Consider the following 26,205-nt stretch of genomic DNA (forward strand, 5'->3'; position numbering starts at 1 on the left):
TTTATTGATAATAACTTAAATTTTTATGAAAAATTAAAAATTGCGAATAAAAACCGATTGTGTGTTCGCTAATTAAAGAATAAAGAGATTAAAATTGTAATTTTTCCTCTGCATTTCCTGGGATATTTTATAAATCGGGCCTTATTAATATGTATTTTGAATAAGGTTGAGAAAGTGGTGCATGTATGTCATCATCTTCGAAAAACTTTGGAGCGGATTTTATGTTTGAGGAATGAGATTAGAATATTTTGTTTCTTCCAAATTTACTCTCGTCCCTTTCGTCTTTGAGCTAACATGCTTATATAATAAAGTAGTAAATACACTATTCAAATTGATTTCAATAGCTAGAAATAAATTTTCTGGCAAAAAGAAATTAAAAAAAAAGGACTTTAGTTGCAAAAAGATTTTAAGAAATCAGAATTAGAACTTCCCATGAAAAAATAATATATTTTATAATTTATTCTCTTAAATAGCAGTATTTTACTTTGATACTTCCTAATATACGTTTATCTATAATTTAATTCCTGAAATTTAATCTTACTTTATAACCCATCTAGTTTTAGTATCTCTTACAACTTGAAACTTAAAAAGTAAATTACAGAAAAACCTACATTCAAAGATTTAATGTAGACGTTTGTCTTTACGAAATTGTATATAAATATTGAAGCCTTTATATATTTAACAAAGAAAGCTTTTATATTATATATACATAAACTAAACTTGCATTTGAGAAGAAAAGACATCCGAAATATTTTACTAAAAATACAAAAAAAAAAAAAAAAATGCGCCCTTTATCCGAAAGTAATTAAAAGTTTCTATAAATATGGTTAATAATATAGGCTGATGTAAAAACGAAGTATTAGATATTTCAAATAAAAAAAATATGCCACATTCGACTTATTATTAAACCAATAAAATAAAAACATTAATATATAAAAAGTAAATACATAATTAACATAATAACTCCTTTAAATATTCTAAACTTGGCGCTGTGCTGCAATGTTATTTTATTATTGTTATAGTTATAGAAAACTTAAAAAGAATACTAATTATAATATTCGGTAAAAGTCTTTACTTCATATATCAAAAAGTTATTGTTAATAAGGTAACTGAAAAAAAAAATATGTTGAAATTAAATTTAAGTGTTAAGTATATTATGTAAATAATACTATATTAAAATCAAAGGAAAAACAAAACTATTCATGATGACTAAGAAAATGAAAGTAAATTGTATGATTTTTTTATTAAGTTAATATTTTATTTGATTGAATTATGCACTTAATAATGATATAATTTTCCTAATTTATTATCTATCCATATCTTAATATTTTTCATTTTACTAATCACATCAAGATTTAACTAATAAAGTGAATTACACAAAATAGAAAAACACTTTAGATCTAACATAAAAATTATATGCAAGGACTAAAAAAATCAATAATCTTTGAAATTTAAGATATTCATTTAAAAAAAGTTTGGAAAATGACACATTTTAGTTCTACTAAAAAACAATGTAGACAGCAAAACAGTAAAACGCAATTCTACTCGTATTTCTCTTCGCACCAAATAGCCTGATTAAAAATCCTACCATGATAAGACTACTTTATGTACAACGATAAATTCTTCACTAGTGTAAAAATACAACTCACATCCAAACAAAAAATTATGCTAATTCTTCTATTTGAATCCTGCTTTTTGGCTGGATTATATTTCAATCAAGCCTACGTCTAATCAAAAAATCTTATCATTATAAGCTACACATGATGATTACTACCACGAATTTTTCTGGGGGGCGTCATCAAGGCAATTCGAATGGCCAAGAACTCCACCAGAGACACTGCTGTCATCAACAAAAATAAATATAAAATATCATATAAATTGAAATATTTCGTCTTAATCTATATAAAATTAAAGACATATTGCTAGGAAAAACATCAGCCACGCATCAAGCATCTATATTCAGATACAGTAACATCTGGGGCTGGGCTAATCTCACCAAGTGAAATCACAAAATGAACCGAATAAAGTCACTGTAGTTTACTAAAAAGACTACATTCACGAAAGACAAAAAAACACTTGAAGTCTTGTGTAATGCTTCTATTGAAGGCTTTCTTTAATCCTCTTCAAACTCTTTCCAGATTTCAATAAGCTCTCACTGTTTTCTTTTCACATAAAGACTAAATCTTAAGAGAGACTCCGTCATCTTTTCCTCAGTACACTACTTCAGATTTCATATATCCCTGCTGATTAATAAAACACAATTCAACACCCAATCTATCATATTGCATCGACCATGTTCAACAGGAAGCAAACAAAAACGACCGCTAAAGATTTAGGTGAATCACTGATTTCTCCAGTGGCCTCTACTCACTGACACAGCATTTCAGCCATTCAGGCCTTTCTTCAATTTTGAGATCATCAAGCAAGCTCATGAATAAAATCATGGGCGAACACCCAAATGCCAAGGAAAATACCTAAATATACTTTCTGAAACTGACAGAAAATTTTGGGTATCCATTTCAGTAAGTTATCTAAACCTTCGGTTGTACACTTCAAAGCTACAAACAACAGAACAGAACTACAAACTCAACCTCAGGAAATCACCTGATATATACATCCCTAAATAATGAAAAATAAAAACGGATGCAAGAGGCAAAAAAGAAACCAGAATATACATGCACCTTTTGTACAAAGGACCAAATGAAGAAAAGAGGGAACACGGATAACATAACACTCCATCTAGTTTAGTCTATTTCGTTAGTTTCTAAGGCTACTCCCAGCAGTTTTCTACTTATTTGGTACTCTCATTTCTATCTGTTCTCCAATCTCTAGAAGAGACCCAGTGTCGAGGGAAGCTATCTTCTTTTTTGAGACGAATGCACATTGTTCTTACTTCTTACAAAATCGCCATCCTTTGGTAGCACTTGCTGAAAGGTAGGCAAGTCATAATAGTTTCCATGTATTCACCATTACTGCTAATGCTATTACATATTCACCATCCTTCACTGGCACTCAGTTGGAAAGTGGAGGAAAGTCATCTTCATTCTTCAAATGATAAGCTTGCACGTCAATCCTGAATCTCAAACCAACACCCCTTTAAAGAAGAGGAAAACTAGGAGTACAAACTATAATTTTAGTGCTTTAAGCTCTAATGAAAATTGCTATCTTTAACATCATAAATAATCTCAGTAGCAACAAAATAATCAACACTGGAAGAATTATATTACCTTTTGGAATCAACCACAGACAATGAATTAGGCTCCTCCTCTGTCACCACCCCCGTGTTTGGCACAGTGCCCCTAGATGTAGAAATCCCAGAGTCTGGGTAATTGCTCATGTCAGTTCTTGAGGCTACACGAAGCTGAGGGATCACAGATCCAGATTCAGGTTTCTCAGATGAGTGAAGGAAACCGTTGGTATAATGTGACCCCCATGTAGAAGGTTGAGGGAAATAGGTTTCAGATGATCTTGTTTTGGTGCTACCAATAGCAGAGTAGCCTTCTAGAGAATATTCAAAGGTTCCTTCCGAAGACAAATTCATTTCTTGTGGAGCTAGGGCCAAGCCATTGTTACGAGTGTGTCTCTGCAGATGCCCATGAGAACCTGGTGCTTGGCCCCTTCCCCTTCCTGGAATTGGCCTATTATCCCTGTACGGACGAGAAGTCTGCAAAATTAAAAGCTTAACAATTATTAGACGATGACTCAATAACTACTAGAAAGTATGTGTATGCATAGATTAGAGGTGTCTGTCTAGTTTTAATAAGTATAAACTTTAAATACCATGTTAGGGAAGTATGCGCCTGTTCCTCGAATTTTCCTTTTTTCTTCTGAAGCAAAAGTTGTCATTGGAAGAGTAGGATGATTAATGACGTAAACTTGTTGCCCAATAACACAATTTGAGTTTGCCTGAGATCGAAGACTGTGATTAATTTGTACACATTGACGAACAGTTTCCCATGGATTCCTATTTTTTGGGAACTTCGGAGATCTAGGAGGGCTAGGCACAACAGGAGAGACAGTATAACCATTACACATCTGACCATATTGTAAGTTTCCGATGTGACTGTCATAATCCCCAGTAAGGTCCAACAACAACATTGAAGCTTCAGTACCCCCAGAAACACTAGTGGTGTATCTATCACCATGAAAGAAATTATTTTCAAGGATATTAGCATATGTTGAAACAGCTGAACCATAAGATGCCATATTCTTTTCATCAGTATGTGATCTGGGAGAATTGCTCACCATACCTTCATCAATAACAGTATTTAGAGCAGGTTCACTGCTTGAAATATTACTTTCTACTTGCCCATTTGAACAATATGACAAATCATTAGCGCTTGATATATCCAATACCCCAGATGTTGCAAAATCCCTAGAATCTTCACTAAGTTTATAACTTGCGACTGCATTTCCATCCCCAGAGGAATCAAGGAACTCCCCTGCCAAAGAGGAGGCATCTTGTATTTCCTCTCTGCTTTCATAATTATGTTGATTTCCAGGTCCCGCATCCCTTTTGGATGCTGCAGATAAGCTAAAAACTGACTTGTCTACATTCATCTGAGTGCTTCCATGCCTTTCAAGAGTGTTTGCAAAGAACCTAATAAGCTCATCTGCTATTCTATCGTCTGGTAACATAAGAATCCAGCCAAGTTTACGGGCACCATACTTAAAAGCACTGCGTATTCGGAAAAAGTTCCCTGAGAGAGAAAAAAAAAATAACGCAATCATCAGGAAGAGACATTGAACAAAAGCAAGGCCTCAAACTATTTTTGTATGCTTCTGTGTCCATGAACATTATATCAAACAAAGCATAAATAGTCTCAGTACTGTTGCAGTGACAATGATTGCAAATGTAGTACAATACTATTACTGATTTATAGTACAGAGGAAGGATACACAGATTAGGGAAGTTCACTGATTTACTAGTTGCACAATACCATATATTAATGCATATTACACCATAATTTGGTTACTATGCTCTTGATGCAACAGTGCCTTAATAATTTTACCAAATCATAAGTTTAAAATAGGTTTGAATATATCTTTTATTTCTGTAATTACCTTGATTTTGATTTTGTTTCTATACCTTAAAATTATAGCTTTAGTCTCTAGGTTCATTCTGTGACCTTTTTATTCTGTAGTTTTGTAACATTTAAATTTTCGTTCTTATAGTTCACCAAATTTATATTGATAGTTCTCTCGTACATCTAGTGGCAAATTATTGGTGGCAGGGACAAAAACCTAAAAAAACGAAACTAGAGGGGCCAAAACCAAAAATTATAAAGCATATAGTTGAGGTAAAATCTAGGGCCCTGTTAAAATAAATAATCTTTCATAGGATTTATTGTAAGGTATTTTGTGCTTTGTGCTGGACCTAGTTCCTAGAAGTATCTTTTAGAATTCTCTTCGTTTCCTCTCATTCAGTGTATTTGATGTGTCCTAAGCTATTATAAATATGAAACCATACAGAAGGAAAGATACATTCTCAAATTCACTCTAATTCCTCTGCATTTTTCTAAAGTGTACCAAAAAATGTATTTCAACCTTAACATATAATAACATTGGTTTTATCCATACACAACTCTTCTTACTTTCCATCGGAAAAAGAACTGGATGAAAGAAAAACATAAGTGCGTTAAATAACATACAAAAAAGCATGATGTAGATGCATCAAGACCATAAAATATGGTTAAGCTTCCTTTCTTTTATCAACTTTCTAATAGATGCTAATTTGACATCACAAACCTTTGATGAAAACATTTACCAATTATCATTTCTTCTAACAAGTACCTCCATAAGAATTATGCTAGTGTGACTTGAGCGAATTGTCTACACTGCATTTTCACTCTGAAGGGTGTCTACAAGGAAAAACCTACCTTCCAAAAAGCCATTCCGGGGAAGGCTAAAGATCTCAATATATGGTGGGAGATATGAATAGCTGATTTAATGGTGCTTTCAGATAGCATTTCTTACCAAAAATGAGTGGGTGATACGGATAGCATGTCAGATTCAATAAAGGATGACTCCATCACCAAAGGAATTAAGATTAGGTTTTAAAAGCAAAGCATTAAACTATACCACCTATTTAATCAGAGAGACATTTCAAAAGAATTAAAAGTCAGATTATTCAAGTAAAATTTTTACAAGGCCCTGTGTAGAATTTTGTACAGACAATTTGAGTGTAATAAGAACCTTAGGAGAACCACAACATAAAATGACTCCATCACCAAAGGAATTAAGATTAGGTTTTAAAAGCAAAGCATTAAACTATACCACCTATTTGATCAGAGAGACATTTCAAAAGAATTAAGAGTCAGATTATTCAAGTAAAATTTTTACAAGGCCCTGTGTAGAATTTTGGACAGACAATTTGAGTGTAATAAGAAACTTAGGAGAACCACAACACAAAAGCTAGCTACTATAGTTGAGAGACCAAAGATATTAGAATCTCATTCTTTCACAAGACTCATCCACCATGCTCTTCAGCCACGCCATTGACACAGACTGGCTTAGCAGTAGTTCTTTGACTAGGACCAGCAATTACTGTAATGCTGGCATCACCACCCACACCACTTGTCAGCAGAAGATAGACAAGGTAGAAGGCCCAGGTAACAATGGATAAGGACCAAAAAGAACCACAATACAAAAGCTAGCTATTGTAGTTGGAGAGCACAATGTCTTACAAACCCCACGTAGAATCCCATTCTTCCAATGTGAGACTCGAGTCTCATACTCTGCAATTGAATCCTAACTACATCCAAAACGAAGTGCTTATTCAAGTAGAGCTTGACAAACTCAACTAACATGATTCATGAAATGCTTAAGAAGGAAATGAGCATGTGGGGTTTTGATAAATCATTAAAACTGCTAAGTGACCAAACCCAAAACTATTGATATCTACTCTAGAGCTTATAAATAAAAATTAAATTACTTAATATTACACACAAATTCATAAATAAAAATTAGGGTTAAATATGTTTTTGGTCTCTTAACTTTCAGTGAATTTTAGAATTAGTCCATAGACCAATTTAGTCCTTCATCTTTCGAAATACGTGGATTTAGTCATTTTAATCAAATTTTGTTAGGTTTATTTGATGTTTCGTACGCATTTCAGGATTGTATTTGAGTTGTTTATAATATTCGACACATTTTTGCTTTAATGTTAAGTCAAATAGTATTATGAAACACACTTGAAATGTCAAATAAACTTAACAAAATTTGATTAAAATGACTAAATCCCATTTCGAAAGATGAATGACTAAATTGGTTTAAAGTTTCGAAATGGACTAATTCCAAAATTCACTGAAAATAAAGGGACCAAAAACATATTTAACCCTAAAAATTATTCACAAGTAGAGACATTTGCATAATTAATTATTAGTCATAACTTTAGACTAAAAAGCAAGTGAATAACAGAAGTCAAATAGAGGGGCACGTCTGAAAGCAGTGCCTCTGATTCAGATGTATGAAAGGGTTTTCAACTCTACCAAACAAAAAGGGTTGCACTAAGCTACACCAAAAAAATTGGATGAACAACTAATAATCAGAGGCAAAGGTCTTCAAACCCCACCAAAAGAAGTTGTGTGACAAACACACAACTTGACCTATGAATCCTAATAGATTTAAAATCTGTCCATTCTCGTAATTTTTGCGTAAATCTGCAGCACATGTGTAAAAAAAGACCAATAGCAAGTGGTACAACAGACCAACAAACTTCCCTAGGATAGACTACTACTATCTTAGAAAATGAACTTTAAGTCTAACTTTCTAAAACCAGTTTATAAAGTGAATTTTGCACTCATTTATAGACTACAAAATGGTCATAACTCTAATTAACAATGACAACAAAGTTCCAATCACAAAGCAATGCGATGTGACACTACTAGAGTGGCCTTGAGGTGTTCTGTTAAAACTGTGGATTAATATAGCCAGAAAAAAATTATATATATATATATATATATATATATATATATATATATATATATATATATATATATATATATATATATATACACACACACACACAGCGACAAGTCCAGCTGTTATCTGAAAGAATTTGCTGCTGATAAAAACAAAAAAAAAAAAGAACTGAAAGGATTTGCTTTAGAAACCTAAAATTTCTGGCATACAACTAAGAAAAAGTGTGGAGTGTGAATACATTGTATTATTAAGCTCGGGTAAAAACCAAGAGTGGCTTAATAAAAAAGAATAAATTGTATTATTAAGCTCGGGTATTCAAGAGTGCAAGAAGTGGCATAGGGAATATTTGTAGGTAGAAATGACAAAAAATACTTAAGTCAGGAGTAGCAAAGTAAAAACTCATTTGTATTCATTGTAAGTTACAACAATATGTAACTAGTGGAATCCTTTACGGGTTGTAAAAGGGATTGAAAATAACTCAGTATTTACTGTTGTCTTCGCTAAAAGCTTTTAGAATTGTGTATGTGAAAAGCTTTTCAAGATTATCTAACACACTATTCAACCCTCTTTCTATTATATACCTGTATTTTTCAACACTTCAATAATGAAGGTCAGCACAATATTTTTCTACTCTTTCCTTACCTTCTCTTTACAAGGTTTAATGAGGTTCTATCATTGAATTCGTCGGGCTCATATGTAACAAAAGATCGATTTATCATATCATCATATTTAAATCTCCTTTCCTGAAAATTGACCTTAAGTCTTGTGCAAGCTTACACAACCTGTGTGTAATATGAGATTTAACCAATTTATATATAATAAGATGATCATATCTTTAGTCAATGTAGATCTCTAACACACACCCTTTATGCAGAGGACTAGACATCTCAAGCATGAGAATAGATATTTATTGATGGTTCAATAACGACCCTATAGCATGACAAGCCCAATGAACCTAGACTCTGATCTTATCATAAGTAATGGATCTTAAGTCTAATTCAACATCAAAAATCATCTTTTAACATGAGATTTTTATCCACTTATATACTTAGTTGATTATATCTCTAATCAATGTGATATCTCTATCACCTTTGGAAGAAGAATACAAATATCATTCAATAAATTCAATGGTAAAGATTATCCCCTCAAAAGGATTTAAACAAAATCTTTAAAAAGCAAGATAACAAGAAAAATATAGGCAAAGAACCTAACCACAACATTAAAACACAATTCAATAGTCAAGGAGACTAAAAGTTAAACATTACATGCCTTTATTGACACTCCGGCCAAGATTGTTGTTTTCCTTCAATGGATCAATGATGTTAAGATGTTTCTGGGGAAATGCACGCAAATTTAAATCAGGCCCCCTTGATGGTACTGAGAATGATTCCACACAGCCTCTAATGAATTCTTCAGTCAGTAGGGTATTTCCTCCCTTTTCAGGAACCTCAGCTTCACACAGCAAGAAACCAATAAAAAACATAAAGCTGCCTGACAAAACCAAAAAGAAAAAAAGAAAAATATGCCTACCTACTATATTAGGCAGAGAAGATTTGCTAACTGGTCCCTTCAAACTAACACAATAATTGTCCCAATCAAATTTGCTGAAGTAGTCCAAAAATCTGTAGAGAACCTGGAAAAAGGGCAGAGTGCACAAAATTCTTACTGAAACGATGCATCACCATCATCATGTGATGCAGATTTTCTTTTCCATAAGCAAAAGTATGATCCAGGTATATTTGATGGAGAACTTACTGCTAGAGGACCATCTAAGGATACATGAAACTGATGGAAAATATACAGAACCAAGGTTTCCAAAGCATATGTTGAAATCAGACCATGATGAGCACCCAGTACACGGCTCTCATAATAGCACCAAGCTTTAATCAGGATAATACTACGTTTGAAAAGATGATCCTTGGCAACAAGTCGATCAACCTATAAATTATAAGAACAGGATTTATGTAATACCATACACCAGGAATATCTGTGCTATATAATATTATCATATAAAACAAAAGGCAGAGTCAAAGTGTAGTAACACAATACTCCAGACTGCAACATGTGGATGCATATAGATTGCAATATATAATATTTGTTTCTAAAGTCTTGAGACTCAAACAAAATAAAGAAAATGGAATAAAATATCATTATGCTATATGAAACATTAAGCAAGGATGAATTGTATTACAAATATTGTTGTGGCCTTCAGAGGTCAGTAATACCTTCTCAAGAAAACATAATGTACTGAGTCCACCTAACTGATTGAAAGAGATGTCCACAACAATATCCTGTACTATGCATTTAACGAGCTTAACCTGCAGAAAAAGAACCCCCAACATGTGAACTATAAAGATATCAACACATTAAATAAAAGAGAAAATCAATTCACAAATATTGCACCAAAAAAGACGCACATTAGGCATCACGGATAAAATATTTTAATTCATCCTGGCAAGCAAAATCAGCATAGCACATCAACTTAGCAAAGTTACACAGATACACTGATTTTGCTATCTGTGTACGATGAGAAAACATAAATAAATCTAAAATCAACAAGAATTGCCAAGTGCTGATCTAGATCTAATCCAAGCTATCAAAATCAAGTAAACTACCCTTGCATAGATTGAAGTAACAAGTTGAGAAGCAAATTTACATAACTTACGAGAAGAGAAATAGGGGGAAGCAAGAAGCAATTATTTGGATGCTTTTAAACAACTCAAAGTTCCAATACAGGAGAAAAAATGCTTGCGCCCATACTTGAGTGAAATATATTCTCCTCCAATAAAATGTAAAAGCAAATATAGATCCAACTTTTTCCAAGCTCATGAGTCATAACAAGTTGACAACTCTGTATTTCTAATATACTTAGGCAGTTGGCATAAAATAAACTTAAACTAAAATGCATTCAATTTCTGATAAGCCATCAATTAAGAAAGCGGAAATAACCTCTGCATCAATGAAACGAACATCCTTCACTTCATATTCAGCAGCTTCATTAATTTCCTCTCCATGAAGAACGGCACGAACATCAGATACCAAGCCATCCTCAATGTTTTGACAACTGAGTGCAGTTAAATCAATATCTCCATCTGGAAGATATGTTTTTAATGGAACTGATCCATATGGAAAAACCTGCAATGAATAATATTTAACATCAATAAGTATACCACATTAGAAAGAATCCTGCCAATCACTGCCTGAAGTCAACAACATTTATTCATCAAAATCTGCACAGCAATCAGCTGCATTAAATTGAATAAGCCCTTTAGAAGAAAAGAGGCACAAACCACAAGCCCCGATCTATATGGCAGAAATATCTTCTTTTAAATTAAATAGAACTAAAATAAAAACAAGAGATCGTAGTGCATTGAGAAGCACTCAAGCATTTGGGGAACTCGCTATGGAGGGAGAACCCCACACTGAAATACTTCATCAAGCATTAAACCACAAGCCTCGATCTCTATGGCAGAAATATCTTCTTTTAAATTAAATGGAACTAAAATAAAAACAAGAGATCGTAGTGCATTGAGAAGCACTCAAGCATTTGGGGAACTCGCTATGGAGGGAGAACCCCACACTGAAATACTTCATCGAGCATTAAAAGTCAGTGATAAAGGGGAAGAACCAAGCACTTAAATTCTATACCAAGAATCCCAGAATACCTGATGCGGGACTTAGACAACCACAATACTTTAGACCGTATCACATACAATACAACCACACTGGAAGGTGTCCCTGGGTAATATCAATTCAGCACCTTTTGCCAGACAACATAGTGGCCCCTGAGGCACACTGTTCTTGTTCAAGCAACCCATGCCTTTAGAATCTTGCTGATTATAAAATAACTGAAACACTAAGTCTTTTAAACTATAGAGAAGAGAGAAACATTGAACCGAGACCATGTGTTTCTGAGACAGTTCAGGTGATTTGCTGATATTTAGAAGGAATCAATACAATAAATAGAGGAGATTTAATATTTTCTATTAACAAAGACATGATATGGGAATAGAGAAAAACATTCTTATTAATACATGTATAATCTAGATATTCTTAATTATATAGGATCAACTCCTTATTAACAAATTCAGTTGAGTACATAACCATGTGCCCATAGATGAGGGTAGAAAAACTTCCTTTGTTAATTGGACTTTTTCCACTCCTATTATTACCATGAATGTTAAGCTTGAGTATTTGACCATGAACGTTATGCTTGAGTAGTTGGTAAATAGTTGCCGTACAGAAAAACTAAGGTATTAGAAGAAAAAATCAAGGAAACTACAAGAATTAAGAAAAAAAAACAAAATTTAATGTTGGGCTTGGAATCACTAAAAACAAGGGCAATCTTACTTGATTTTGAAAAAAAAAAAACTTATGTCTAGAAATAAGCATACAAAAATAAAACTTGAATTGATTTAGAAATCAAATTCCAAGTTTATTTAGATAAATTGATTTAAGTCACATTAACATTAAATTAATTCATTTTATATAATTAACTGAAATCAAATGGCAATTAAACTCAAACCAAAACAAATCTACTCAAATCCATTTGGTTTTAAATGGATTTAAATTAGTACGCCATAAAAAAATGGAATAGCTTTTCCAAATAAAAATCAATTACGATGGCATAACTTCGTAACAAATTTTATCCAGAAAAAATTATTTTCATAGACCAAATCAACTCTTGATTCTTCAAATATTTGATTCCAAATATACTCTAAAAATAGTCATTACAAACACAAGCTAACTGATGGCTAATAAACAATAATTGATGAGATAAAGAAAGGTACAGACAAGAACATAAATATTTGTTGAGTGCAATGCTCACCAATAGCTGTTTTTGAAACATAAATTAAGTTGTGGGCGTCAACAGACAATATATTGATAGAAGATATTGCATTTACCTCAATGATTTGCACTTATTAAACCAATATATTCCTAGCTTGGAAAATTACACTCACCTCATTTTGTTGGTTATAATTATGGGTCGCTTTATAAGGTTAAACATGAAGTAAGAGGGAGATCTATATAAGACTCTTAGAAAATATATTTTAAGCCTAACTTAACCTCACAAAACCAATTTATAAGATAAAATTTACACCAACTTATATATTTAAATTTGACCATATCTCTTTTCGACGTGGGATAACCGACATAAACAAGCAAGGGTACATGGGTGTAAGGGCAGTGCACAAAATTAAGAAAGGATATTGGTGTTATTCTGCAAACAAGGAAGGTTATAGTGTAATGAGAATCAACTCAAATAAGATCAGTGTAATTTTCCTTATTTAAATGGAACTTAATGCAAAATAGTCACATATCATACTGTTTGTGGTTTTTACTAATGTTGACACCTTTCATAAGGTGTGTGCTTTTTAGTACCTACAGCCTCAAATCAATTATAAGGTTAGAAAAGTGCATTTTGTCACAGATAGAAAAGAACTAAACTAATGTATGCCAAAAAGAATCATCATTGTTTCAGAAAATATATTTGCTTTATCTTATCTACAGTTTTTGAAAATCAAGAAGACATTAATTATTTCTGTCTCTGGAAATCAATAATAAATGAAATGAGAGAGCATTAATGGAATGATATCGTAAGAGGTGTAATATAAAAGCATCCACATGGCATAGTTAGCCAATGTCATGGTATCAAAGCTTTTAGTACCTAGCGGTCTAGAGTTCAATTCTGCCCACCCCCATTTTTCTAATACAAACTTCAAGCACACCACAATATAAATTAACCTACGCCCTATCCACACTTGATGTGGGGGGAGGCAGTGGCGTTAGAGATGCAACAATATCACTCTTGGGTCTTTACCTAACAACTTAAAATTCTGGGTGATAGGACATGGCACCCAACAAGGTTATCAGACTTGAGAGTCTACGTAGACTCCTGATCGGTCTCAAATGTGGTGAAATGCAAAATACAGGTTAGTATTTGATCTGCAAAACCAGTTTTCACCTTCTCTTTCGTTTCGTTCTTAGTTCTTTGATTAGGGTTATTGGATCTATGATTTGGGCTTCTAGATCTCCGATTTCTTTTAGATTTTAGATTTGGGTTTTTGGGGTTTTCATTTCGGATTAAAATCCGAAAACCCAACGAAAAATTTTGTTGTAGTTTCGTGCGATTCTACGAACTCAGTGACTCGCTCTCGAACTCGCAAGTCTATTACGAGTTAACCGAGTCTACTCAAAAACAAGTTTGCAACCAAGTCAACTCGTGACTAGTGTCCAACTCGTAGACTTTACAGGTGTACGAGTCAACCCGCGGGTTTGATAACCATGGCACCAAAACCTATATGAGCAAGTCTATAGATGCTGGTTTAAACTTATGTAAACACTTTGGAAAATTCCAACACAAAATTGCACATTCCAATGAATGAATTGGAAAGGGAGGATTTGTTGCTACTAGGATAAAAAGTATCTTTAAGCTCTGTCAACTAATATTATCAAACTTGAGCATCGGAAAGGTTGGTAAATTTTGTACCTCAATGATCATAAAACGATCAACACAGATCACAAAAAAATAGCTTATAATAAAATAACTAAGAATTCTTAATAAGTCATCAATCACCAAGAACATAAAATAATACGTCCAAACGACCAAAAGACCCAAACACACTAAAAACAGATTATGATAATAGGCCCAAACATAAGGCCCATTTCAAGTTAACCTGCAAGCCCAAAACCCACCTTCCTATCATTTTGTTTCTTCAGATGTGAATCCTAATCACTAACCTAAACATGTGACTAGACTCTTCCACCTCTACAACACACTAAAACCTCATCACCTCTGCCAAGCTCGATGCAAGGCTAATAACATACAGTTGCTAAAACGTGACCAGAAATCCTCGATGACATTTTTCATGATTTTCTCAATGCAACACCATCATGAAGCATTTTCATTGAAACCTGCAAAGGTGACAGCAACGTCCAACGACAATGTTGGCAACATTCAGTGACAGCATTAGCAATGTTCAACAACAATAGGAGATACAGGATCATCTTCATTTATCTAAAAAAGTGTACCAGAGGGATCAGCAATCCAGCAATTTTCTGCTGAAAACCGTGATTTGCATAAGCACTGGTCCCCTGAGCAAATTAACATGGGTCTCACCCAAAACTCATAGGATCATGCGAATTAGCAAGTTTACTCACACAATTTTCACAACATTGATTTCGCTTTAATCCAAACATGCACTTAAGCTTTTGAAATATTTGGTTAGTAACAGATAACATTTCATGCATAGTAATACTAATAAAGTACAATTCTGGGAAATGTAATTATTTTTCTAGTAAGAGGCCTATTGAATGCCTTTCTTAATCCTTGTGCAAAATCCAGATATTTTGAAAGATGTGGCTCTCTCTCTTCCTTCCATACAGAGAGCCATTGATGGGGCATCTTCTTTTCATTTTAATACATTGTTTGCAAGAATACCTGAGATATTCCTAATTCGGTCTATTCTTTCAGTAAAGTAAGGACTATTTCCAACCTAATGAATTAAATTATAGGGATGCGGCTCTCATAGTAGTTACTTAAAGTTAAGTTACCTTTTTGTATTTAAGAAAGAATGTCATGAATACAAACCAAGAAAAGGCGAAATGATGATGAAAGAATTCGACGCTATTCCGATGTGCTCAATGTAAACCCTTTTTTCCATCAAATGATTGCATGTTAATTTAAAAAACCAGAGTTGCTATGGTACCCTTATGGATATGATCTCCAAGCTTAGTTGTCAAGAACTTGCTGATAATTCATATCCGAATAAAGATTAAGGAATTTCTTAAATCTAAAAATATAATTAATAATTGATACAATGCTTGACAACTCACTTTGATATCAAACCTGACAAAATGAGTACAAAATTAATGCCCTTCGACAACTGACTTCTCATCAAATAACTTATTTGCTCATTTTCACCATATTTCTATTACTCAAAAGCATGATAGACATGGAAACAATACAACAGGCAGTAGAATTCAGCAAATTTAAAAAGTTAAAAGACACAACACTTATAAAACAACACTTAAATCAGTATAACATTAACATAAAACACATGTCTTAAATCAAAGACGGAATGAATATGTCAAAAGTGAACATAAGTCATTTAAAACATAATGAAGCACTTCAATTTACCTAATCATTGTGACATACACATTCATATAACGGACAATAATAAATACATAGCAAAAAAGTAGTAAAAAGAATCTAAAAATATTCAAAATGTCTGTGAAGTGTTCAATGACTGACATTAATACGAGTCCACCACAGATAAGTAACAGAAATAACGTAACAAAAAGAACTTAACACTATTTCGAAGTGGTCATGCTTACTCTGTCCCATGACTCTAACTCAGAGCAAAAGCATTCAAGATATGAACAACCACACCTCATTTTCTTTCACATTTAGCTGCCCTAATCACCAGTTCCAAAAGTGAACTTGACTAATCTGACAACTTCGTGACGAAAAGCAGACAGAGAACAAGTTCATTCCATTATCAATTCAGCATTGCAACTACCACAATTCCTAATGAAGAAGTTATCATTTCTCATCAATGTCGCCCTAATTTCAAAAGCAACGCCCTCAAAACAACACAAATAAGTCCAAATTCGAGTCCAACACCTTCACAATCACCAAAACCATACAAACAAAAACATAAATAGCGAACAAGCACGCCAAGATCGTTCAACTGAATCCAATACAAAAAAAAAAAAAAAAAACCAAACATCCACGCAACCAAAACGACGCCGGTGACACCGAGCATAATTGAATATTGATGAGAATCTACGAGTGCGAGCAACATCACCTCGCAGCGCGCACCGTACCGAATAAGCCTCTGGACGTAATCAACAACCTCCCTCCGCCTCCGGTCAGCAGCGAGCGTGGGCTGTATGCTGCGGAGTATCTCGCCGGTGGTTTGCTCGGCCGCCGCCCAGGCATCCGCCGCCACAGATGACGGATCGGGATTTGAAATCGGAAGCGGCGGAGACGGCGGCGAGGACCCGCACGGGCGATCCTCCCCGAAAACGATGCCGTTTGCATGAAGATCGCCCATCACTGTCGTTAAAACGGGCACAACCCGACCCGGAATCGGAGTCCGGGGCAGAGGAGAAAGAAAATAAAACGAAAATAGAGAGCGTTGGTGTGAATCTAGCAACAGTGGCGCGTGTATGGTTTTTGAAGACAGAAAACGAAGAGCGAACGAAGAAAGAAATGGGAATAAAAAAATGGATATCTATCTGCGAGGGAGCGAAAACCCAAAAAAAAAAAAACAAAAAAAAAATTAAGACAGAGAGAAGAGGGAAAAAGAAAGAAAAAATAGGGCAATAGGGCTCTTCTTTGCTTCTTAGAGTAGTCTCCTATTTCTGATTTTGATGAAATAATAAATGGATCAATATTTGGGCCCTTGGAAAAATATTATTTGGTGCATATCTAGGATCAAGAAAATGGTTTTTCATTAGTCAACTTCTTGAAATCATAAACTTATGGACAATTATGGATTTATTATGATAGGCATGGGAGGTTTCTATTTTTCTTCTTCTTTCCCTTTTTAGGGTTTGTAATTAACTTGCACGAAATGTACGCTGGGAAAGTGGACCTTGGTTGTGTTGGGTGAATAGGTGTCGGAGTTGTCAAGAAAGATAATAGTAATCTATAAAGTTCTGTAAGCAACCACTGTATGAAAGTTTTTGTACAAAATAAAATGTGATTTTAGTTAATAAAAATTATATCAACTATCTATGTGTAAACAAACATAGTTTGATTTTTAAACTATTTATAAATGAACATACATTAATTATGTCAATGTTCTTTTAGTTCAAATCGAAGTATTTTATTAAAAAAAAACTACTTTAAGAGTAAGAAAATAGTAAAAGATAAATTTTCCATACTTAATAAGTATTATTGAAAGGAAAATAGGGTCGATAATTATGATATCACATGATTAATTAAGAGCGATTATAAATAAAAATGTCATTGAATATTTATATTTTTATAATACGATTTATGGTGGATTGCCTTTGATAATGTTTAGATTAATTTATGGTATATCAATGTCATTTGATTAATAAATCTTCAATATAGTATTTTATATTTTAGGAGCAAGTTTTCTACCAAATCTTATAGTGTGTCTGTGTTTTTTCTCTCACTTTTCACTTTTTCTTTTATTTTTCTTTTTTTCCTTCAATTTGCTGTAGCATAAAATTGTTTTCCTGTCTTTTTTTTTTTAGCATATCTAGATTTTTGTAGTCAAATGCTACGGTAATTGCTTTCTATTTTATCAACCACCGACAAGGGTTTGAAATTGTGATCGTGTTATACTTTTTATTCTATGGTATAATTTGTTGAGTAAAAAATATTTTAAGGTATATTGTTACTCCATGTTATATGGTTTAATATCTTCTTTCAAATTTTTAAGTTATGCTAAATTGTATTTTTATGTTTTTTAACCTAAGTTGTTATATGAAGCTTCTATTTCTCTGTTTTGAAGATAGATTTTTATATTTTGGCGACCATTGTGAAGGGTTTTTTATTCATAGCCCTACATACTCCATGTTCTTTTCAATTCCTAACCTCTACTTATATTTACTTATATGTATTTTGCATTTTTTACATTTTTTCAGTAAAAGTACTTTTGAATATGTGTTTTTAATGCATTTACTTAACTCCATTCTTAAACCCATTTCATTAACCGATATCATGGTTTTCGATTATAATTTTTCGTTTTTATTTATGGTGTGTAATTGCAATGCTTAATAAATTTATTTTGATTCGCATGGAGATAAGTCATTTATATTATTTTCTTTGTGATTCGAATACTTGATAAATGATTTTTGTTTTCTACTTTTTATTCATCTATATTTTGACTCATTTTTATTTATTTTTTCATGTTATCTAATAACGGTAAGAGATGAGACTTGTATCTAAACTTTAGGATTTTGGGAATGGTAATATTTAATTTTTTTAGCTATTTCTTGAAATGTTTTAGATTCTTTAAAATTTTTATTTAAATTCGTAGTCATTCTGGTTTATGTATTTAAAATTTGTACACATTTAAATTTTTTAGAGTTATTTGGATTGTAAAATTGTTTTATATATACTTAGTTGCTTGATATTATATTTTTAATTGTATATCGTTATGATTTTATGATTCTTTAATTTTTCAAATTGCAGTTTGGACGAAATTTGGATTGTTTACAATCACTTGTTTTTTTTTGAAAAGTATATAGCTCTTTAAATATGGTTTAAATATGGTTTGTCAAATATTTTTAATGCTTTGAAAATTTTTATAGTTTTATTAAACATTATTCCTAAATCAATGTTTAACGTGAGGCCTGAAATTTGTTAAGTCTTTCTTAGTACAAATTTACCTCTACTTATATATATATATATATATATATATATATATATATATATATATATATATATATATATATATATATATATATATATATATATATATATATATATATATATATATATTATGATTTTTTTACAATTTTCAATACAAATACTTTTAAAGATGTATTATTACGATTTTTCAATAAATTCATTTTTTCTTCCTATTTGGCTCTTGCATGTGTAAGTCATTTTTATTCTTTCCTTTGTACTTAGAGTACTTAAAATAACTTGTAGTTTCTTATTTCCTATTTGTTTATATTTCTACTCATTTATATTCATTTCTATTTGGTTCTTAATACTATTTATGAGTAGTAAGAGCTGGGATTTATGTTTAAACTTTATGAATTGGATATGAACTTAAAGGTATGATAATATTTAAATTTTAAATTTCTTTGTAGTTATTATCTTGAAATATTTTTGAATTATTTAAGATTTTCATTTAAATTCGTAAATATTTTGGTTTATTTATCTAAAATGTAAGCATTTAAAATTTTTGGAGCTATTTAAATTTTAAAATCGGTTTTCTTACCGTTATTTGCCCTATTATTATATTTTTAATTGGTTGGTACATTGTCATGTTTCATGATTCTTTAAATTTTTTAAATTGCAGTTGAGATGGAAACTGTGCCAGTACAATTACATGCTTCTTGAGCCGTATATGGTTTTTTAAATATGGTTTGCCAAATATTTTTATGATTTGAAAATTTTTAATGTTTTATTACACACTATTCCCAAATTTGAACCTTTGATAAAACTAATTTACCTTTGTAAAGTTTTACAGTTTTCTTCGACATTGTTCCCAAATTGGTTTTTAACCTGATGTTTGCGAGTTTATGTATTTGTTAATACTAATTTACCTCTACTTATATGTATGTTGCATTTTTCACAAATTCCAATACGAGTACTTTTAAATATGTGTTTTTATACATTTTCTTAACCCCATTTCATTTCATGAACTGGTATTTTCTATTTATGATTTGTGATTTCAATGCTCAAAGAATTTATTTCAGCTTCCTATTTGGCTCTTGTGTTGAGGTAAGTTATTTCTATTATTTTCTACGTTCTTCAAGTACTTGATAAATGACTTTAATTTTCTTATTTCCTATTTGTTTATATTTCTACTCTTTTATATTCATTTTTATATGTTTTTTCAAGCTACCTATGAGTAGTAACAGTCGAGATTTGTGTGTCGGTAAAGTAAGAAAATTTGTGTTGCAAGATTTTGATGATGACAATTGCATGAAACTTTCAAGCAAATAATTAGAAAAAATTATTCTATTATATATTTGTTTAAAGTTTCTTGTAATAAGTTTTTGCTTGTGAATATTTATTATGTAGAAGTTAGCTTAGAAAATCAGCAGCTTGCACTTAATACTTTGTTATTTTTTAAAACAAATTCATATTCATGTTATTTTTTAATCATAATATTTATCATTACAAAAATAATATATCTTATTCCATATATATATATATATATATATATATATAATTATAAAACTTCACAAATAATAGAGTCCAAAGTTATAAAGAAACTAATAAAAACCCAACCATATTGAATAAGTAAATTGAGTCTCGTGAATGTGGTTATGGGTTGATAATCACAAGCCACAAACAAATATAATTGAGTGTAGTGAAAAAAAAAACGTATATTAAACTAAAAGGATGAAATAGGAATGAGACATCGAAAAAGAATAGGAATAAGACATTGAAAGCTTTTTAATTAAAATTCAATATTTTTTTAGAACGGTACAGTGAATGGTGGTAGCACCTACTAGCTAGCTATTCAATTAAGCTACCCCACATTGCACAGTCTAAAACTGACGTCCCTCGAAGGTCTGACCAAACTGCCAATTAGCCGGTGCCACGTTGTAGCTTGTGACAGTTCTACGGTCACTGGTGGTGACTTGAAAAGAGAGACTCTGTCCATTGAGGAAGGAGTTGCTCTGCCAATTTTGCCCCCAGTTCCTTGACATGGGTTGCCAACCAGTTTTGGACCCTTTGATGGAGACTGCATTGACATCCCCTGCACCCGCGACGTTGTGGATCAAAACCAGGTTGAAGTAAGAGTGTCCATTAATTGTGAACCTTATTCCTCCCTTTTTCACACAAGACACCCTGTTTTCATCATAGAAAAAACCAAAACTAAAGATTCTATAATACATATAGAATACGAAATAAACTATTTTAGGTATTGCTTTTTAAACGATGTAAATCTATTAGTATAGTAGGAATAATTGACGAAGAAGTTTACCTTCTAAATTGCACAGGCACAATTCCAGCAGTGTACTGAGCAATTTTGAGGAAGGGTGATTGTGCCAAGTTGAGGTGCAGTGAAGGAGGGGTGCACCAAGTACCTGGAGGACAGAGGTTCGTAGCAGTGACAACAACAGTCGCAGGTTTGCACCATTTTGCGTCATTAACACACCTAACTGCAAAACATGCTCCGCAAGACAACCCATTGTTGAACAAAGCAGTGCTTAGAGCTGTAGTGTCACTTCCGTATCCCTCTGCGATCACATCCCCGTAACCACATGCACCTCCTGCGTATATATAATGCCAAAACCTTTTTACTAAACGCCACCATCTCTATTTATAATTACATTGCCTTTTATGATATTCTTTAATCACGCTTTATCACACATTTTTTTAAATGAAAAAAAAAATATAGTTTATGAATCAGTTCTCAGCTTACACCCTGTCAAAATTCAAAATTCCAATTTTGAGAAACCAAATAATGAACTTAACTTACACAGTAAACTGTATTATCTATGTAATTAGTAATTAAAAGGACACACTGTGTTATGTGGAGAACAAAATTTTCAATAAAAATGCCCTAAGAACTAAATATCTACATCAGATCATATTTCCAAATAAAGTCATATATTAGGTACACATCAAATCATATTTACAAATCTTTTACTTTGTATACCATTTTTAAAGTTAAAAATAAATATCTACACATCAATTAAAAAAATTATAAAACTATATTTATTAAAGTAGAAAAAGTAGTATATTTCTTGTAAAACAATATTAAAAGACAGTTAGAAACTAATTTAATTTTTTTGAAACACACATCCCAGACCATATTAGGCCTCGTTCAGTGAACAAACCTAATATCAAACACAAAACCAAGAAATAAAAAAAGTGTTAACTAAACGTACCCATGGTTTTAGAAGAACCAGTATAGAAAGTAGCATGGCCACCCTCCCAAGCACCATCGGTAGCAGTGGCACCACCCTGCAACTGCGTTCCAGCAAACACAGAAATCAGAAGAAGCAATGCAGTTGAATATGCATGTGCCATTGCAAGTGCCTTAAACAGGAGAATCCTCTTTTCTATTACTCTTGTTTGAAGTTGAAGGTGCAATAGGAAACCTCAATTTATAGGAAACAATTGGTGAATAGTTTAACAAGCACAGTTGTACAATTCAAACATTTCATTATTATTTATTTTATTTCTGGTTTATAAATTAGTTTCTTTATTTAATAAAGGAGTTATAAGTTTGAGAAAGTGATAAAGTTAGAAGGAAAAGTAATAATTCACTCACAATTAACAAAATACTAACTACTAATTTAATAAATAAAGATAGTTTTCTTTAATTTATACTTTCAAAACATAATTTTTCGATCCTCGAGTAGTATGACAGATAATAAGTTTTAATGATTTAATTATTTATTATTTATCGTAAATATATTCATTATTTATAGATTTGTCAAAACGGTAACTCGGTCCGATCCAGCTCGACTCATCACAGGTTGATCATTTAGTGAGCCAACCCAACCTGATTTACATATTAACGAGTCAACAAAAATTTCAACTCGATCCAGCCCACTGCGGGTTAGTGGATTAAACGGGTTAGCTCACAGGCTCACTTAATTCAAAAAAATTATAATTTTTTATTTTTTTTAGTCAAAACTAAATTATAATTCTAATTAAAATTTAAATAAACTTTAATACAATTCAAATACAAACCAAAATTACAAAAATACAAATTATCTATGTGTTGACTAAAAAAAAACTAACATGAACCAAATACAAAGTCTAACTTAACACAAAAAATATTTGTGTGACCCTTTATTTGCGAGTTAGTGACACAACACGGTTCACCACAGGTTTAACCCGGGTGAGTCGGGTCAAAAATTAACCCGTATTAAAATTTGTAAAAAATTTAAACCCAACTCGACCCAAACCCATGATAAGTCAGGTTGACTCGCGAGTTTCAACCCATTTTGACCGCTCTAATTACTTCTTTAATTCTGTTTGACCGTTGAATTTTTAGAATTTTTCTTATTTCTCTATTCAAACGTTATTTTCAACAGGGTAAGATGTACAAAAAATTGCTACAAGGAAAAGTTTTATACATATTTTTATTAAAATTAAAATGAAGAAAATGTATTGTGTTGATTGGTTTCTAAAAAAACCCTTAAACTAAATTAAAGATAAATTGGTGAAGTATATTTATGGTTTTAATTTTTAAACCTAAACTATTACAATTGACTCATACGTGCTAAAAGTTGCTAAGTTAATTTTACTATGTCATAGATGAGATTAATTATAGTCTAATGGATTGAAAGAAAACAAGGAAAATACTCAAATTATATACTATGCAAAAAAAAGTTTTAATTTTTTATTTTTTCGATATAAAAAATAACTTATGTGATACTCAATTTGTTTAGGTTTATGAAAATAGACTCGTCAAATGAAAAATAAAATTGTCCTTTTATAAGAAGGTTTTAAGTACTTTAAAAAAGAAATTATTCCTTGTTTGTTATATACTTCATCTTTCCAAAAATAAAAAATAAAACTTTTTGTACATTTTTTCAATTTATAGACTAATCATCCGTTATCTTCTTCACCAACTCCAAAATTTAGAAGGAATTGAGTATAAATCAAATTCTTTTAATCATAATCTTAATTCAGGTAAGTTCCCTATTTTGCACAATGAAAATGTTTACTTTTTACTCTTTTCGTTTAAGTGTGAGATTTTTGTACTCATCTTATTTAATCAACCAGCAAATAGGAATTTCTTAGTTGTTTGAACAAGTTTAGATGATAATTTTTTAGTTTATATATTAGAAGCTGTTTAAGAGTTCCTAGAAAATCAAGGTGTGCCTTTAAAAGTCTATGGGCGTTTAAGTTACTCTTACCTAGAAACTCTTAATCTTACTTAAGTGCTATTAAACTTTTATATTGATGTTAGATTATTTTTTAAAACTTAATTAGTACGTAGATTTGCCACCGGGTGAAAAAGCCCACAAGGATAAGAAGAAAAAAAACACATAAAATTAAAAGGTTTATACAAGAAAAAGTTTATGAAGATAAAATATCAATAAAAGTTCTATAGGTTTGATCGATCTATAGGTCGAGTTGTATGAGTTAGACTCATATTAAAATAGATCGAGTTGTATGAGTTAGACTCATATTAAGATAGATATGATTCAATTAGATTTGAGATAATTCGATTGTTCTTGAACTTGAGTTAACTCGACTTTTAATATGGGATGACTCGTCTCGACTCTAACTTTTAGCATGAGCAGATTTGAATCAATTAATAAATGTGAAAAATACTTATTATTCATGTTTGATCGAACATCTTAGTTGTATTCATTAATGTGTTACTTGGAAAGATTTAGGATGGTTTTATGTTTCTTTTAAGATAGATATATTTTGTCTTTTTCACAATTTAGATACCAATTTATAAACTAAAAATTATTGATAACTAAAATAGTTTCTTTTATGAATTGGTCACTAATATTAGCTACCTAGGTTTGGCTAGCAAAAGAATTAGTGTCTAAATTAGTTTCTAATTAAAAACTTGGTTTCTAAATTGGTCTATAAACATATTTTTTAGTCAAAAAATTTGTCAATATTTGATAGTTTTCTTGTAGTGTTGGTTAAAAAATACTCAGGGTGATAATAAGGGCATGGCTCGGCGGGCTTGCAAAAAATGCCCGGGGCGAGCTGAGACATTGAACCCGCAGGCCTGCTATAGCCCGGCCTGCGAAGCAGCCCGCTTTAAAAAAAGAACTTGCACTTATGTATATTGGTTATTTTCCTTCTGGACTCCTGCATGAAGGTTCCAAATTCTTGTATGACTGGAAAAGACAAGTATTATGTATTTTTGAATGTCCTAAAATTTGAAGAATACATCATGTATGTCAAAGTACGAATATGAATACGATGAAAATGTTAAATTATCAATTTATATCCAACTTTTCAAAATCTTTGCTTAATTTTGTGAAGAAGTTAAACTTTCCCAATTTGTTAAACATGGAAAGTTTTATCATAAGATATTTTTTTAAAAGAAAAGTGGGCTGACCCTCAGGCCCACGGGCTTGCACTTATGTGGGACGGGCTAGATTTTTCAGCTCGCATTGAAAATGTGAGGCAGAGCAGCCTGACCCAGATTTTGCGAGCCAAGTGCAGGTTGGCCTAAATGGACCGGATCAACCCCTATTGCCACCCATAAAAATACTTGCTAGTTTTGAGATTCTCGACAAAATCCGATTGTATCTCGTGGGACTTACACAATACACCGCAAATAAATTTTTAAGGACAATAAATCTACACTTCTCAAAAAGTCTTTTTGTTCATGTTTTCCTTTATTTATACAACAAATTAAAAACAAAAAAAAAATTATTAATATTTTTTTTCAAACCGGAAAAATATGACTGAAATTTAATTTTCTTTATAGTCTAATCTTACAGCCACGTTCAGGCATTTTATTTCATAAATAAGAGATAACACTTGATAAATAAGTAAATCTTATTATAGATCGACTCACATATTTTATAAAAATGTAGAGGTTAAATTAAAATTTTGATCACATATTGATTTTTCATTCATTTTTAGTCTTGAAACGTGTGGAAAATTAAGGA

The 26,205-nt window shown here is 31.8% G+C and overlaps 2 protein-coding genes across 3 annotated transcripts; both read right to left on the minus strand.

Moving 5' to 3' along the window:
- Nucleotides 1-1,463: 1,463 nt before the first annotated feature.
- Nucleotides 1,464-17,292, minus strand: LOC114193188 (PAP/OAS1 substrate-binding domain superfamily). 2 transcript variants are annotated; one of them, XM_028082905.2, is made up of 9 exons: nucleotides 16,734-17,292; nucleotides 10,873-11,058; nucleotides 10,149-10,241; nucleotides 9,679-9,861; nucleotides 9,454-9,556; nucleotides 9,193-9,375; nucleotides 3,781-4,700; nucleotides 3,228-3,664; nucleotides 1,464-1,837 (listed from the first exon to the last, which is right to left on the minus strand). In XM_028082905.2, the coding sequence occupies exons 1-9, from the start codon at nucleotides 16,980-16,982 to the stop codon at nucleotides 1,771-1,773; spliced, it is 2,421 nt and encodes an 806-aa protein (XP_027938706.2). In that variant the 5' UTR covers nucleotides 16,983-17,292; the 3' UTR covers nucleotides 1,464-1,770. The 2 variants fall into 2 exon arrangements, with proteins under 2 accessions (XP_027938706.2, XP_027938705.2); XM_028082904.2 differs by lacking the exon at nucleotides 1,464-1,837 and adding an exon at nucleotides 1,847-3,073 and having other exon boundaries at nucleotides 16,734-17,274.
- Nucleotides 17,293-21,025: 3,733 nt separating this feature from the next.
- LOC114193943 (expansin-A2-like) lies at nucleotides 21,026-22,685 on the minus strand. The gene is made up of 3 exons (XM_028083946.2): nucleotides 22,489-22,685; nucleotides 21,579-21,867; nucleotides 21,026-21,442 (listed from the first exon to the last, which is right to left on the minus strand). Exons 1-3 carry the CDS (start codon nucleotides 22,628-22,630, stop codon nucleotides 21,139-21,141), a joined length of 735 nt encoding a protein of 244 aa, XP_027939747.1. The 5' UTR covers nucleotides 22,631-22,685; the 3' UTR covers nucleotides 21,026-21,138.
- Nucleotides 22,686-26,205: the final 3,520 nt, after the last annotated feature.

The sequence above is a fragment of the Vigna unguiculata genome, chromosome 8 (assembly GCF_037176805.1).
Source record: "Vigna unguiculata cultivar grain cowpea cultivar isolate G323 ecotype 2 chromosome 8, ASM3717680v1, whole genome shotgun sequence".
Taxonomy (NCBI): Eukaryota; Viridiplantae; Streptophyta; class Magnoliopsida; order Fabales; family Fabaceae; genus Vigna; species Vigna unguiculata.

Bases quoted from the DNA above. Each gene is read 5' to 3' on its own strand.
- LOC114193188 (XM_028082905.2), bottom strand. From the start codon at position 16,982: ATGGGCGATCTTCATGCAAACGGCATCGTTTTCGGGGAGGATCGCCCG. The intron at 11,059-16,733 runs GTGATGTTGCTC...TATTCATTGCAG, and splicing joins GGTACGGTGCGCGCTGCGAG to GTTTTTCCATATGGATCAGT. The intron at 4,701-9,192 runs GCATGTAATGTT...TTTCTCTCTCAG, and splicing joins TGGCCGGAGTGTCAATAAAG to GGAACTTTTTCCGAATACGC.
- LOC114193943 (XM_028083946.2), bottom strand. From the start codon at position 22,630: ATGGCACATGCATATTCAACTGCATTGCTTCTTCTGATTTCTGTGTTT. The intron at 21,868-22,488 runs GTACGTTTAGTT...ATATATACGCAG, and splicing joins TGGTTCTTCTAAAACCATGG to GAGGTGCATGTGGTTACGGG. The intron at 21,443-21,578 runs GTAAACTTCTTC...TGATGAAAACAG, and splicing joins GTGCCTGTGCAATTTAGAAG to GGTGTCTTGTGTGAAAAAGG.